Here is a 17,072-nt window from a genome sequence, read left to right on the forward strand (position 1 = left end):
TGTATGTGTATTAATGCTCAGAGGATTATCCAGATGAATTGCACTCAAAACAGTGGAGATGATGGTGTACAGGTTTTCCTCATCTCCACCCTCTTCTTACCTTCCTGGACAAAACTTCCCAGGACCTACCTATAATCACACACACACACACAAACACACACACACACACACACACACACACAAACCTGTGTGTGTGTTTCTAGTGCGATGTCTGACTCCTTTATTTAACTGGCCAAGGTAAAGAGATAGCAAGGTAAAAACCACATGAAAAACATGGACTTTCTGTGATCACTGAAAAAGTGGAGCATGTCCACCAAATATGACATCACCTATTCCAACTCCTTCAGAGCTTCAGTGATATGAGGGTCAAACTTGTGTCGCTGTGTGTATGCATGGAAGATTTAGCAATGGGTGTTTATGTAATTGGAAATTATGCTGTGTATTGCGAGCTGCTGTTTAATTAAAGAGAAATTGATTATGTATTTGAACATATCTTTGCATTCACAGAGAGTTCACATGCTGTCTAATGAAAAACGCTTGTAAATCGCTCTGGATAAGACCATCTGCCAAATGCTGTAAATCTAACATATATGGCCAATAAAGCCTGGTTTTGATTCTGATTCTTTTAACTTGAAGGGATAATACTGCAGTCTTTTACAGTTAAAATCTGGGAGGGTTTCAGTTTATTTTCCTGAATATTGTATTTGGTGTTTTATGTGAATAAGTGATTCTTTTTTAATTAACAATTATTAAAGGTAATTTTATTACTATTTAAAAAGTAAACACTTGCCAACTACTAAAGAGCAGTTTAGAAATGTCATTATGGGAGTGTAATCTGCACACAAAGAACATACCATAACATACCAAAATATCATACCAAGAACATACCATCACCTCCCACTAATTCTGTTTGAAAATTTGCCATTTTTACCTTGCTATCTCTTCACCTTGGCCAGTTGATGTTTTGGCAGTAAGTCTCCTAAAAGGACTGACTTTGGTGTATGGTCTCTACATTCGAATGTCAGCCTTCATAAAAATAGTCTCGGTCCCAAGTGACCTTGCCACCTACTAAATCAATGAGTCAGATTTCGCCCCGTAAACACACACACACATGCACCTATGTGTGTGTGTGTGTAGGTGTGTGTATGTGTATGTGTGTGAGTTTGTGTGTGTGTGTGTGTGTGTGTGTGTGTGTGTGTGTATGTGTGTGTGTGTGTGTGTGTGTGTGTAGTGAACCATACATGTACTTCTCCTCCACAAATACACCCTAAAAATGCAAAAATGCAACACTCATGCTGAAGACAATGAGGCTCTGCCTGATGAGGAGTAGAAAGAGAAACTAGTTAAGCACTAGAACTTAATATAGGTATTTGAAAAACTGAGATTCAAGACGAAAAGAGACAGCACTGAAGTCTTGTGCAGTGGAAAGGTTTGTTTGTTATTTTGTTTTCTAGCACACTGAGAGTGGGAGAGAGAAAGAGACAGAGAGCAGGACAGGGTCCTGCTGGGAGCAGGTTGGGGGTGGGGGGTGGGAATGTGAAGAAAGGAGCAGTGTTGGCTAATTTGTCAAGGAGGGGGGCTCCACATATTTTCAAAGTACACTGTTCCAGACGTGTTTCCTGGCAACCCCCTGCACTCCTGTACGAGTGTCCCTGTGTGTGTATGTGTGTGTGTGTCTGAGTCTGTGTGTGCATGTGTGTGCGTGTGTGTGTGTGTGCATGTGTGTGTGTGTATGTGTGTGCATGTGTGTGCATGCGTGTGTATGTGTGTGTATGTGAGTGAGTGTGTGTGTGTGTGTGTGTGTGTGTGTGTGTGTGTGTGTGCATGTGGAGAGGAATGGCCAAACGTGCACTTCAAACCCAGTGAATCAATTATTTGTTGTCCTGGACTGATAAAGCATCCTTAATTCTGATAATGAGGCATACATTTTCTCCCTCTCTTGTTCTCTTCTTACTCTATATGCATATGTGTATGTGTGTATGCTTTTTTTAAGTGACCTCTATGTGGCTCATGTTAATAAATATTCCATTTATACTACGTGTCTAAGCAACTAGTGCAATACACAAGACCACACACACAAACAGACACACACACGAGGACTCAAACATTTACCTACATTTACCCTTTAATTGCCTCTTCCATATCTCTATATACTGTAACTTTCTTGACAGTTTGCCAATGGTGAGTTCAGCAAAGAATATTGCACTTATGCAGAGAATATTACAAGCATGTGAGGTTGTGAAAAGGAGATCTAGCAAGGGGGATCATTACAAAACATGCACACACAAACACACACACACACACACACACACAATTTGACTTTGACATGTTCACACAGCAAAACACTAAGGTGTGTTAGACAGCACCCATGTTTTGTTCTGTCTTCAGCAAAATTTGTGACCTCAGCTCTTCTTATGAGTTTTCTCGGTGGAGATCTAGCAGTGACAGCAATTTTTGTGACTGTATATATCTCAGATATCACATTATGAGTGTTACACACCAGTAGGGGCTGAGGTAACATACTATGTTATGTTAAGTACTTTAAAAAAAAGTGTATTAGCAATAATGTCAACAACAATAAAAGCAGTAAATGCTGTGATGTATTTATTCACTGAATCATATGTTCCAGGTGTTACATTTTGATTATCGTATTAGTAGATCAATAGCCTACCAGCAGTGCAGCCTTTTGTCAGGACTTTAAAGACTTTAAAGAGTCTTTATACATGTATGAGGCAAGAACACTTTACTTTTAAACTTTACTATATAACATTCAGAATAAAATAACACCTACCCTTTTGCACCATTTTGCTCAGTTTCATTAATATATATGTGTGAATGACTACATTAACATTGAGAGTCCTCGCTAACCTGTTTTGAAGTAGCCTCAGTATATATCTGCATGGCATACTCTGAATGAAATGACCTATTTCCGAGTATATTTTAAGGCACTGTGGTGAAGTCCATGCCCCTCCCCCCAATGAGAGTACTTCAGCTTGCTGGTCCTGAGGCTGTTGCTAAGGTGACAACAAGCAAGAATAGTGCTAGAATAGTGCCAGTCAAGTGCTATTCCGGTCCTGTGTTATGACTGGGGCACTTCGTGATGTTACTAATGCAGGAGACAATCCGATCGTAAAAATCTTATCGACAGTCTCGGGCCCTGAGAGGGTGCAAAGAGCAGACGCTCCCCGGGTTTCTACTGGGAGGAGTGGTAGGCAGATTTAGTGCTGATTTGCTTATAAGTTCTAGGTGTGCATTCGTCTCTCTTTTAGTAGCTCATTGCATTCCATAGCTCCAGTTCTGACTCACGGAGGGCAGTTCTTAATTAGACTCGTGCCATACAGCGGGAAAGACGCAAAACCGCATTGTGTGTATGTGTGTGTTAGAGGAAGTGAGGCTGCCAGACTGGAGAAAGGGAACAGTTGCTAAACTGGTTTCTCTTTCTGCTCATCACTAGGCACAGCTCGTATTTCAGTCCTCTTTGTCTTCAGCATGAAGTGTTACATTTTTATGGTGTATTTCTCTCTCTTTCTCTCTCTCATTACGCACAGCAAGTGCGCGTACATTGTAATGTCATGGGTGATGTTATTGTTGCTGGCCTAAACATTTGCCATAATGATATGTGTTTGCAAGTTTAATGGAAAGTGAATATTGGAATGCCAAAGGGCCATTTCTGACCTTATAATTTGCAGACTGTAGAGGTATAATCCAGACTGTGTGTATGAGGACTAAATTTGTGATGGTTTAAAATTTTGCGTATATGTCATGGGAAAAAAAAAGTCTGATAGAAAAGGCAGAACCAGTGATATATCTTTCTCCTTTTTCTTTATCTGTTTGTGTCAGTATGAGTGTAAAAGTGGAGGAGAGAAAAGAGCTGGACAGAGAGAATATGTGTGCATGCATGAGACATAATTTCAGTCTTAGTCTTGGTCTGCCTCCAGTACATTAATTCCCCTGCTGCCTGCTTGCTCTCTCTCTGTCTCTCTCTCTCTCTTTCTCTTTCTCTTTCTCTGTGTGTCTCTCTCTCTGTTTCTCAGTGCGGGTGCTGGTGAAGTCAGTGACCTGTATTCCAGTATTGGCACTGGTGCAGTCAGCAACAGCTGCAAACTTACATTACTAGGAAACAACTCCCAGACCAGCGGTTACATAAACCTCTGCATTAAGGCAGTCTGTATGATTCGTGTATAAAGCCTAAATGAATCGCATATGTACATCAGTAAATGTGAAATCCACGTACAGGTAACTGGCAAAGTGTATGAGTAAATGAGCATTTCAAAAGACACATGTATCTATAGCAACAAAGCTCTACATCAGTATGACAGATTATGTGCTTCCTGGGAATAAAACCCATAAACTAGGTGTTACTAGAACCTTGCTCTGCCTACTTTACTAGGCAAGCTACAGAATTGCCTGAGGAATACCTGAGTTATTATATGGTTACCATACAACACTACTTAGTCTTAGCCCTAAAACTCTATTTTTACAAAGCTCTTGTATTAGAATTTCACAACAGAAATTTTTGCAACAGGAATTATCACACCTAGGTCCTGTTAAGATGAGTGAGGGTGACAAACCTTGGTGAAAGAGAAATCTCACGAGAAGCCGAGAAGCCTGAAAAGGACAAAGCTGTCCCCCAATGGGCAGCACTGGAGAGTGAAGTCATAGGCAAAGGAGACATGGGTGAAACTGACTTTTGGTACAGATAGCAAACTCTGTCTTTCTCTCTAGCCTGACAGCATCCAGACGATGAGTTGAACGTTTTGCTAAGGACAAGGCAAACCTTGTGTCATGGCCCTTACTGGGGCCAGGTTCCATGATTCCACCAATGCTGAAGAGCCAGCTGACAACACAATGGGGGAATCATGGAAACGGCCCACACAGTGAACAATGCACCAAATACCAACATGTGTTGTGGAAAGAAGGGCACCTTATAGAGTTCTAGAACAGGGGTGTCAAAGTCTGAACCTGACGTTAAGGAGTCCAGAAACGTTTGGTGACTACTCTTCTCAAACACACCTACTAAACCTGGCAATTGATTGGTGAGTTGATACAGGTGGGTTTAAGCAGGTCAATCACCAAACCATACTGGTCAAGATGTACTTGTTGAATATGTTCTTGCAAGAGTTATGAGGTCAGCAAATAGGAACTTGCTGTTTCCATCCACAACCTAATGTGGTGAATCAGCCTTTTCCTACTCTGCTCCCAAAGTGTCCTGATGACTTTAGAGATTGACTTAGAGCTCAGGAGACATACTTCTATGGAATTCCAGAGTTCTGTAAACGTAAAATGGATGTCCATCAACAGATAAATGGAGATTAGGTGGTATGTGTAGGTCTGAGCTCTAAGGTGGTATGTTTGCCTGTTTTTACAGTCTTTTATGAATTGAAACGTCTTCATCTTATATGAAAGTTCCTCCTCTCATATTTGAAAGAGCAAGAAGATCTGTGGGTAGAAAAATCTGTTTAACAGTTAGTGTGCTGATCAGAAGAACAATCGTGCATTCATCATAATGCATGTTTGCGTGGGTGTGTCTGTCCATTATTCTCTGCTATTAGTTTTCCTTCCCTTGCTTCTAGTTAATGGTGTGTGTATGTATGTGTGTGTGTGTGTGTGTGTGTGTGTGTGTGTGTGTGTCTGTGACTGTTAGAATGTAGTTCTGTTCAGTATCCTCAAAAGCATAGTAAAGCCATCCTTAAAATTATACTTTAATTTGTGTTTTAACAGTTCTCAATTTTCGTTTTAAAAAAAGGTCAGTTCCATTCAAAAGTTTAAAAGGTTCAGGTTTAGTCAGAGTTAGAGTTTGACCTGAAATAGTATAAGGATGTGCCTTTGTGTTGTACATCTGAGACGAGGCAAGCAAGGTTGGACACTAGCGGATTTGAAGTTAGGGTTTTATTGTTTTCCAAATCTGTAGTGGGTGAACAAGCCAGGGTCAGAATCAAAACAAAGTCAGGAGTAATCTGAATCATAAAGGGAAACAGTCAGAGTCAAAAACCATTCAGAAACCAGGCAATCTAATCCAAAGAGGGGCAGGCAAAAATTAGAAGAGAGAAAAACAAAAACCAGATCCGATACACAGTCGACAAAAGAGGAGAATAACGCACGGTATGCACGGTAGTTACTGGTGGCAATACTTCGCAACACTGAGAAGTTCTAGGCAGGTTTAAATACATTTCAGTAAGTGAAACAGGTGACAGAATGTGTATGATTGGAGTCATTAGCTGGGTGACAAACAGCATGTTGGGTGTTGTAGTGTGCTTGGGGTTCGGGCAGTGCGACAATATCTGCAGGAAGTGGACTAATTTTGACACTGCATAAATAACATTTTTGACCCTTCTGCTCTTTGGGTTTTGACATACTAACACATCCTTAAATTTACTAAGGTCTTTTATTTACTCAGGTATTGGTATCTGCTTCACCTTTAGCCTGTGTGTGTGTGTGTGTGTGTGTGTGTGTGTGTGTGTGTGTGTGTGTGTGCATGTGCGCAAATACTGAGTTATTCACATTTTAGACAATTTTTGTTAGATGTCAAATATAGATTATACAGATTATGTATATTCATATAGATTGCATCATATAGATTGTACAGATTTTTTATTCAGTGGATACAAAACGACATATTATGTCACTGACCAATTTGGCAGAGTTAAGGCAAGTGGGAGAGATATGAAGCCAAGCTCCTTTCCAAGCTGCTGCTCGCACAATGTCGTAGGGCTGCCAGACACCCCTGAGAAAGTGCAATATTTCCCCAGTTCAGTGTCCATGAACTGGCAAATCACCAGGAGAAAAGAATTAAGCAATGCTTCCCACCCAGAAATCATGGCCAGTTCTAGAATCTTGGCCATGAATCATTGTGCGTTGAGCCGCTAAACGTTTGTACTGATCCTTGACCAAGTCACTAATGCTCACCAGTGCTATAACGCAGCATTTCTGAGCATTGCCAGTATGCGCGTTTTTGAGTTTTCTCAGCTTCTAGCATGATAACGCATTTTAGATAATTAAGAAGTACTTTATGAGTTTAAAATGGATGCGTTAGAGGAGGAACACTGTTATATCCTAATTTCGATTTAAGCGCTAACGATAAAACCTATCCTAAATCAAAATCCCATATCCAGGACACAAGAATATATGTTTTGATTGTTATTAGCAAATAACTGAGTTATTTATTAATATGAGGACATCTGGTCCTTACGAGTATAGAAACACACACACACACACACACACACACACACACTTCCATCCTCTGTGGTAGGTGAAGGACATTAGACAATGGGTGATCTAATGTTGCCTGATATAGAACTCAGCTGTTTCGCACTGTTGTAAAACTCCATCTTGTTCAAATAAGTTTAGCATACACACACACACACACACGCACACACACACACACACACACCACCACCACCACCACCACCACCACCATTCAACATTTTACGTATACTAACTTCTCAAAGTGCTGTTTACTGTTGTGACATAAGTATGGTGTAATAATAGAATACATTATCTGAATCTTTTTGCCATATATGCATCCTATATATCATGGTACAGTTTAAGTGGACCACTGATAGTGCGTCCTCATATGGTGACTGGCATATGTTGTACAAAGATTTCATGCTTCATTACTCTTTTACAACACAAAATATAAAGAAAGGCTTCAGTGTACATGGTTCACGTATGTATGAGGTTGACTGGTGTGCATTGTGTGTGAATAATGGATGTTTTAGTATGGAGCCTATGACACATAGAAGCACTCAAAGAACCTCAGTGGTTCAATTACAACCCTAGAGTCTTGGACTCTCTTGTATACATCAGCAGTGTAGTAGATGTATATGCATTTATTTATAACTGTATGGTAGTATAGTAGTTGTATATGCATTTATTTATAACTGGTTGCATGTGGGATTGATCAGCCTCTGTTCTGTACAGCTAAAGTTATGTGGTTTCGTTTTAGTGAAGTGCTATCTTCCCTCTGACTGGCAGGCAGTAACAGGAAGAAGCTTTGGCGACAAGGACTTCAGGAACGGGCTGGAGAATGGCATTCTGCTGTGCGAGTGAGTGTTCCTGGCACATGTGTTACCAAAACACTACTGCCTGCGAAATTTCAGCACAGTTTCCACTTGGACCTTTTTAACAAGTCTATTTCCTTGGCTGGAGGAGTCTGTAGGGGAGCCTGAGCCAGGCATTAGAAAGTGGAGAAGACGGCTGAGGGTTTGAATCGAACATGCCTCAGTCAGCTCAAAAAAGGGCTTGAATAAGTTTGAATAAGAACCCCACAAGGACTGGGTGAGCTTGGGCACCAAATGGGCTGTGGACATTTGGTACTTCATCGAAGTGGGATTGAGAAACAATGAGTCAGACCCTAGTTGGTGCCGAGGTGGTGCAACATGATTTATTTCTGAGGAAAAAAGAAACTTGGCTGAAGTCCATAAACATATCTATATACATATTTATATTCTGTGTGAGAATTCAAGTATTCAAAGTATTCAAACTTTTTATTTTTAGGTTGCTGAGTTCCATCAAACCAGGACTTGTGAAAAAAATTAACAGACTTCCAACTCCCATTGCAGGACTAGTGAGTACTCACGCGAATACACACACACACACACACACACACACACACACACACACACACACACACACACACACACACACACACACACACGCACACACACACACACACACACACACGCACACACACACACAATGGGCCAGCATTGTCGCATGGCGTTCTTTAAGCAGTGTATGAGTTTGGCATGTGTTCCTGTCAAAGGATAATCTCACTATGTTCCTGAGAGGATGTGAGGAGCTGGGTCTCAAAGGATCCCAGCTGTTTGGCCCAGGAGACCTGCAGGACACGTCCGTACGAGCCAACCTAACGTATGACATGTTTTGTCTGTCCATGTGTCAGAGTGTGTTCCTGTCAGTGCTTGTGCATACATGTATATTGTACAGCAACTGAATATCTGACAGACCTGGTTATGCCATCTGAAAGTTTACTTTTTGCTTTTGCTGTAGGGGTTCAGACTGTAGTCGGAAACTGAAAAATGTGAGTATGCCACAGATAGACGTATATGTATATACACAGTGTGGTTTTCCATGTGTTGCAAACACAGTAGTCCCCTTACACAAAGATTTGAGGAAAGGTAAAGCATCTTCTCTACCATTTAAAGGTAGTGAGGATGTAATACCATAAAAGAGAAAGGAATGAGAAAATGATGTGTGAGAATGCAAGTTTATGTTACCAAAGCTACTAGAATGATAAATATTGTTTTATTACACACATGAAACATTTGTATGAAAAGTAAATCTATCTCTGTACATCTGGTGTGAATCTGTGTGTGTCTGTGTGTGTATGTGCATGTGTGCGCATGTGTGTGTGTGTGTGTGTCTGTGTGTGTGTGTGTGTGTGTGTGTGTGTGTGTGTGTGTGTTTGTGTGTGTGTGTACAGGTGCTGATCACTATTTACTGGCTGGGCAAAACTGCTAATAGCTGTGCATCTTATAATGGGCCAACGCTTGACCTGAAAGAATTTGAAGGCCTGCTGTCCATGATGAGGAAGGTAAAAGACCTCACCAATGTGGCCAACTGTGTGTAGAGTGTATAACAATCATAGACCTCAAAAATATGACTAAAACAGTGAAAGCAATAAAGCACTGATACAATAAGTAACATCACCAAAACGGCAGGCTCCTGGAGCTTTTAATCATAAACTAATTCCTCAAAGTGCCCTCAATATGTGTGTGTGTGTGTGTGTGTGTGTGTGCGTATGCATGTGTGTGTGCATATGCGCGTGTGCGCGCGCGCGCGCGTGTGTGTGTGTGTGTGTGTGTGTGTGTGCATGCGTGCATGTTTGTTAGAAGGAATGTGTCAGTGAGGAGTCAGACTCTCCTAAGCGCAGTGTACGGGACAGTGGTTACATAGACAACTGGGAATCAGAGCGTTCTGAATCGCTCTCACCCCCGGGGCATGGACGAGAGGATTCTTTCGACAGCCTGGACTCTTTCGGCTCACGATCACAGCAGACGCCATCCCCCGACACTGTCCTTCGTGGCAACAGTGATGGTAAGACATCCTTCTTGTCTCTCTCGCTGACTTTCTCTCTTGCTGATGCACACACGTACAGAGCAGAGTGTACAATCTTAATTAGAAACACCTGCTTTAGGCCATGGATCTTATAGGAACTTTTGATATACAGCTGCAGACTATTACCTTGTTTTCATTCTGATACCATGTTGGTTGTTTACCATTCTGAGCACAGCAGCAGTAACATGGTAGTGGCATTGTAGTGTATATTGCATTGGTATATCAGGCACAGCAGGGTTACTGGATAGTTTTTACATGTCACAGCTTGATTTTCCAGCCAAGTTGATGTTGATGAAGAGTTGGACTGTACAGGGCTATGGTCTTTAACTGTACACCCTACAAGATGTTTCTAATAAATGAATGTTTTCAGTAAAGTGGATGGCAAGTGAACTATTGGCCTGTCTAATCAGTGACATGTCAGGCTAGGACAGCTGGTTGAAGTGAAGCATGCACACACACAGACACACACAGAAACACACATGTGAGTGTGGTGTGTGTGGGGGTATGTGTGTGTGTGTATGTGTGTGGGTGTGTGTGGGGGGCAGGGGGGGGGTAGATGTGTGTGTGTGTATTTTTAGACAGACCATGCACTGGTCCTTAAATTATAGCCTGCTGGCAGGATTCTTGCTTGTTGAAATTGAGAATTTACAATAATCATGCTAAAATGACAATTCTCAGACTTTTTTTATTTATAATTCTTGTCTTTTACAGTTCATGTCTTTTGTACTCATTACTCTATTTAATGCTTGCATATCAAAGCTCAGATACAATATTCCTTGTACATACTGTCCTTGTAATACTGTATAGTCCATTCCAGATCTGAGAGCTACCTTGCACCGTTTGTATCTGTCATGAAAAAGAGGGAGAAAGAGGGAGAACAAATATAAATGTTTGTTTGATTTCTTTACATTTTATTGGACAAATACCTACAGAAGTTTAACTTTGTCTGTGTGTGTGTGTGTGTGTGTGTGTGTGTGTGTGTGTGTGTGTGTGTGTGTACATATGCACTGTGTGGTGTTGTCTTTAAGTTTATCTGTGAGCCTCCTGCTGACTGTATTTATAGGAGACATTCATCTGAATGTGAGCTTCTGTGTGTTATGACAGTCACGTGTTGTTATTAAACATAAGAAATAGCTTTTGCAGTTTGTTTATGTCCCCCCCCCCCTCCCCCATCTTTCTTGCTCAGACTCAGAAGGCGATAGTGGCCCCCGCAGATTACCTGATGTTCGCAAGGATGACATGTCCGCCCGCCGCGTCTCCTACAAAGAGCCCCGTGCTGCCCGCCCTTTCAATCAGTACCTCCCTAACAAGAGCAACCAAACCAACTATATCCCTGCCCCACTGAGGAAGAGGAGGAGTGACCAGGAGGAAGAACGCTGGAGCACCAGCAACGCCACCTCCCCTGTTGGTGGGGAGCACCCACTCAGGTACCCTTTAACCACGACAGGAAACTTTTTTCATTCAGGGGAAGAAAGGAAGTTCTGTCAGATGGCTACAGTCTTCACCACCTCGTCTAAGCCTCTCAGTGTCGTAACGATGGTAGTCATAAGAACTGTCGGTAGGTTTCCCTGTTTTAAGACTGAAATACTCATGGAACTGGAGTCAGGTCAATGTACACTTATGAATACTCATATCTAATCATTAATACAAAATGTATGGTGTGGTTGCAATGTACACAAACCTTGTAGAAAACACCAGGCTTGGTCTAATATACTGTGGGTTTCCTTTCTGCTGTGTGTGTATACACAACCCTTCTCTGTTGCGAGGCATGTTTTGGTGTGTTTAGAGAGAAGGCTGTTAGCTCCAGCTCTCAGAAAACATCTATTTAAAGGGCCGAGTCTGAGATTAATAAGGAGTATCTTAAGAAGACAGGGATCAAAGGGTTTCCTGTCTTCATGTGTTATAACAGGTTAACAGCCATGTTACGCATGCCTAATGGGAGAGCATTAATGTCTACATGTGTCCTGATCCACTGACAAAAAGGTGTTTATTGAGAGAATGCTGCAGTCTGACTAACAGGACAGTTGCGGTAACGGTAGGTGGTACCGTGGGAGACTGCCTGTGCAAGTTAATGGGGTTTTAATGTGTAGTTTATGAAGTATTCACATGGCTCCATGGGTTAGTCAGGATGCTGCTTTGTGAAATAAGATACCTGTCCACTTACAGGGTTTCATTTTAGCCTTATTTGAGTGCACTGCCTGCTATATTATAGACCATACAGTCTGTGCAAAGGTTAATGTGCATCTGTTTTGCTCACAGTCGTAGTTACAGTTTTGCTTGTAGTGACATTTGCTTTTAATGCAACTTGAACTGTGAATGACTTGTCAAGCGTCATACAGCTTGCCTTTGTTAAAGTGTGAAATTGTGATTTGAACCATCTGGATATCAGACCAATGTATACTTATAATTAGTCTAAACTAATCATTATCACACAAAAATGTGTGTGTGGTTGCAATCCTTCAACAAAATGTCATTGGGCTTGGTCCTATACACATGTGGTTTTCTTTTCTGCTGTGTGTGTATACGCAACCCTCCATTGTAGAGAGGAGTGTGTTGGTGTGTCAAGAGAGGGGGCTGTTAGCCCCAGATCCCAGAAAGCACATGTCTGGGCTGCTACCCAAGTGGCAGAGTCTGAGATTAATGAGGAGGAGCTTAAGAAGATGAGAAAACTAGAGAAGGCGGGGATCAAAGTGTTGCCCGCGTCTGTGCGGTATAAAAGGTTAGCAACCATATTATGCATGCCTTAGGACCTAGATAATGAGAGTACACTAATGTGTCTACATGTGTCCTGCTCCACTGACAAAAAGGTGTTTGATGTTAGCATGCTGCAGTGTGGCTAACAATATGGTTGCACTATCAGAAGATGACACCATGGGAGACTCTGTGGAAGACTGAGATATTGCTTGTAGTGACATTTTCATTTAATGTTTGAATTCTGAACAACTTGTCAAAAGCTCTTGTCTTTGTTAAACAGTGTGCAACTGTCATTAAGCCATTAAGTCAACCTCAGTTGATGCCACTAACTTTACCACACTGCTTGGCCAATGTGCAGTTTGCCTTCAAACTTTTATTGTCATGGCAACCTTTCTCCAGTCCTAAACTGATTGGTGGGCATCCCGAAGAGGCCAAGCCTCCGTCTCCTGACATAATTCTTCGTCAGGACAATGCCTTCCTGCGGACAGAGCAGCTGCAACAGCAGGATGACGAGGACAAACATGATGACAGGAAAGTCCCAGACATCCGGAAGGATGACCTTGCATCCCGAAGGGTGCGCACGAACCAATCAAGGCCCACTGTTGCACATCATTTCCTGTCAGGAGTATGCAGCAGGAAGGACCATGAACGGTGGGAGGGGATCCGCCTAGCCTCCCAGCATGCAGTGCTGGAACAGATGGAGAAAATGCACCAGGACAAGAGGAGGTGTGTGGAGACTCAGAGAGAGGCAGGGCATGTACATCCTATTTTTTTATATTCCATTTCCATTTGAAACATAAGTCACATTTGTTGATCTTGACTGGAAATGGTTGGGTTTTATGAGTTATGGATATTGTCTGAATGCCTGTCCAAAGTTTTCACTTATTCATTCATTCTGATTTTCTCTCCTGCGTTTATGTGATAAAAAATATGGTGAAATGGTGGTGGTATTCTTGTATTTGGTCTGTGTGTGTGCTCTGGGTTTCTGTGTGATTCTGCTTTATTTTGTGTGTGTGTGTGTGTGTGTGTGTGTGTGTGTGTGTGTGTGTGTGTGTGTGTGTGTGTGTGTGTGTGTGTGTGTGTGTGTGTGTGTGCGTGTGTGTGTGTGTGTGTGTGCGGCATTACCATGTTCCACAATAGTGAGGCTGACTCCACCACTACAGAAGTATCAATCATAACTCGTAAGGACAACCCCTTCCTGACTCCTCGCAGGAAAAAGAGGGGTGAGGAAGAAGAGAGTGAGGAGGAGGGAGGTGGGCAGGTATTGGTGCCAAATCCACAAAAGGATGACCTCGCCAGGAGGCGGACTCAGAGTGGGACCCTCCCACAAAGGGATCCTCGTCAGTCATTGGCCCAGACATCCATCACTCAGTCAGATCTTGAGAAGTGGCAAAGGCTTTCAATGAACACAGAGGACAGGTGCCTCAAAACAGACAAAAACACACACTATCAAAAACAAATACACACACACAGTTCAAAATACACGTATGCTCAAATGCACACACTCTCATCCCTTCTCAAAGCTAAACGTCCCTGTAAAATGTCTGTGCGATTTCTGTGCCTCACGCCTTCTATATTTGTACCTTTGAGCAGGGTAATTGCTTTGTCTCTTAAAAAACAATATTGTTGACTACCAAAATGCCAGCCATTTTGTTCACCATGTTGCTGTGCAGTTTGGTCACCCCAGCTGAGGTGTCAGTCATAACTCATAAGGACAACCCCTTCTTGACTCCTGAACAAACAAGGGAGACAGAAAGACCACCTTGCTAGGAGTCAGGCCCAGAGCAGGCCCCTCCCATACTGTGCAGTCATTGACTCAGTCAGGCATCACTCAGTCTGACTTCTAGAAGTGGCAGAGGCTTAAGATGACTAAAGAGAACAGGTGCCTGACCTTTGACCTTAACATTGACCTTTGACTGTAGATCTAATCTTATAATAAAAAAACTATGTAGATCATGAGTTGTTGTAAGGGTATGCTGTCCATACATTGAGGTTTGTTACTGTTACAATCAGGCAACCTAAATTACCTGTTGAAAGTTAGTGGCCTAACTCAGATCTGATTTTGTCATTTAAAAAACTGACCTAAGGTCAGCTGGGTTATGGCCTGCCTGCCAGTTGGTTTGTCAGTGCTGTGACTGTGGTGAAGCTGTGTCATGAGTATTGGTGCTATGTAGATGTGCTATGTGCTGAAGTATTGCAGTTTCAGTCAAGAGCTGCCTTCAGGAATAATGCAGCTGTGGGGGAAAGTGTGTGTTTCAGTGTGTGGGTGAGTTTGCAGCCACAAAAAGGTCATGTCTAACAAGAAATGTGTGTGTGTGTTATGTGTGAGAAAGAGAGAGAATGAGTGAGATAGAGAGAGAGAGAGAGAGAGATTCTTTGGTTGGCGCCTGTGAGACTGATGTCAGTGCTTGTGCCATTACACAAGTAGCTATTTCTCCTCTTTCTACTGTGACTGCTTATAGCAACTTTAGTGCAGGACTGTGACTGCTTATAGCAACTTTGGTGCAGGACTGTGACTGCTTATAGCAACTTTAGTGCAGGACTGTGACTGCTTATAGCAACTTTAGTGCAGGACTATGACTTTACTCTCTGAAAGATTATTTCTAACTATTGACCCTTTTCATATTTTCTCTATTTTTAATCTTTTTTTAAATTACCTTTTTCTTTTCTCTTTCTTGCCTGTTTTTATGCATTCAAGTGTATATGGACCTGAGTGTGTTTGTCTGTGCCTGTGTGCTTGTGGTTTGTCTGGTGTGTGTGTTGTGCCGTGTGTGTTCAGTGACTCACCCCCGGTGCCTCTGTGTCAGGCCTGCCTCGAGAAAGGCTCCTTCCTCGCTGCCTCCTTGGCAAAAGTTGCCAGGGGCATTGTGACCGATCGCCGGGGGCCTTCCTACAGTGAGCGGCGACGTTTTGTGACATTCGGGGGGGTGACCGAGATGGAGAGCACTTCCTGGAGGGAGGAGAAGGAGGCAGAGGAGGAGAAAGGCTGGGGGGCGGGAGAGAGGGATGAGTCAGAGGTACTCCAGTGCCTCCTCTCCACGGCGACTGTTGCCATGCCCACCGTTGGGATGAACTCAGGACAGGCAGAGAAAGCAGTGGGCAGGTAGGGAAAGGGAGAGATTAGGGGCACACAAAATAAGTGCACACACACACACACACACACACATATACACAGAGAGAGAGAGAGAGAGAGAGAAAGAGTAAAACTTTCAGACATGCATTTAACATGCACAGTCATATGTGACATAAGAAAAGAGGACACAATCTTACATGGAAAGGCTCAAAGAACTGACTTCCATACATTAACACACATGCAACGCAATTTGCTCAATAAATGGCCCGCTTCTGCTCAATCCTCCAATCGCAGCAGTGACTTTTAGCTCAGTGAACCTCTCTCTCTCTCTCTCTCTCTCTCTCTTTCTTTCTCTCTCTTCACTAGTGCTCTTTCTCACTACTGCTCTCACATACACACACTTTCATAGACATATACACATACAAACTCATTGAACAGCTTGAACTAAATGGTGTTGATTAGGCCTTGTCTGGGTGCAGGTGTGACTGGGACAGTAATTATTATTTGCTGTTGCTGCAGTAATCAAGCTCATCTGCTTCGTCTGGTACATGTTTAAAGGTACATTAAGCAGAACTTTCCATTACAACTTAACCAAATAGGGAAATGCATATCACTTAAATGGAGATGCTGATGCTAATCTAAGATCTTGAAAAATTTTGTAATCTAGTCTACAGCAGCCAGGATGTCTCTAGAGGTTATGTTCTTTCCATGTGTCAGGAGAAGCCATGTGAACAGCATTATGGCTGGCAGATAATACAATGACAATGTCTTGTTACTTAGTGTACCTTTAAGGACTGATGGTGATGGATGGTCACCTGCGAGTCAGCTGGCATGACCTAATGACATGGCCATAAATTTATATCCTTGTGTCTGACCTAGCATAATGATGCAGTATGCACTGTTGGCAGCTGATTGGCAATGGCATGTGTGATGTACTGGCATTGTGTGTGGGTTTGTCTTGTTTGTGGGACAATATAAAAGGTTATCTGAGTTAAATGGAGTGTAGACATTACTAGAGTTGTGCGTCTGTGTGGTGGTACAATATCAGGAAGATTAAGACTGTAGTATTTAACCTCCATTGGTTCTTCTGGACTGGACTGCATCTTGCTATGAATGTGTCTGAGTCATCTGTTCTGTCTTCTATCTTTCTATCTGCAAGTATTCATTCTTTTCTTCTGTTTTCTCTGCCAATGTCTTTCTTGTTATCTCTTACACGGTCCCCTGCCCA

At 42.4% G+C, this 17,072-nt stretch overlaps 1 protein-coding gene across 14 annotated transcripts in view; it reads left to right on the top strand.

Moving 5' to 3' along the window:
* limch1a (LIM and calponin homology domains 1a) overlaps positions 1 to 17,072 on the top strand; it is a 38,218-nt gene that overhangs the window by 3,236 nt on the left and 17,910 nt on the right. For 7 of the 14 annotated variants that reach the window (XM_035529893.1, XM_035529894.1, XM_035529895.1 and 4 more), the window contains exons 2-12: positions 7,975 to 8,045; positions 8,497 to 8,566; positions 8,765 to 8,871; positions 9,010 to 9,040; positions 9,443 to 9,553; positions 9,852 to 10,056; positions 11,264 to 11,504; positions 12,620 to 12,796; positions 13,171 to 13,524; positions 13,912 to 14,190; positions 15,551 to 15,874. In XM_035529893.1, the coding sequence (XP_035385786.1) occupies positions 7,975 to 8,045; positions 8,497 to 8,566; positions 8,765 to 8,871; positions 9,010 to 9,040; positions 9,443 to 9,553; positions 9,852 to 10,056; positions 11,264 to 11,504; positions 12,620 to 12,796; positions 13,171 to 13,524; positions 13,912 to 14,190; positions 15,551 to 15,874 (1,970 nt within the window). Of the gene's footprint in view, positions 1 to 7,945; positions 8,046 to 8,496; positions 8,567 to 8,764; positions 8,872 to 9,009; positions 9,041 to 9,442; positions 9,554 to 9,851; positions 10,057 to 11,263; positions 11,505 to 12,619; positions 12,797 to 13,170; positions 13,525 to 13,911; positions 14,191 to 15,550; positions 15,875 to 17,072 lie in introns of all 14 variants that reach the window. The other 7 variants (XM_035529888.1, XM_035529890.1, XM_035529892.1 and 4 more) reach the window with 7 other exon arrangements.

Source organism: Electrophorus electricus, chromosome 9 (assembly GCF_013358815.1).
Source record: "Electrophorus electricus isolate fEleEle1 chromosome 9, fEleEle1.pri, whole genome shotgun sequence".
In the NCBI taxonomy this organism is placed as follows: Eukaryota; Metazoa; Chordata; class Actinopteri; order Gymnotiformes; family Gymnotidae; genus Electrophorus; species Electrophorus electricus.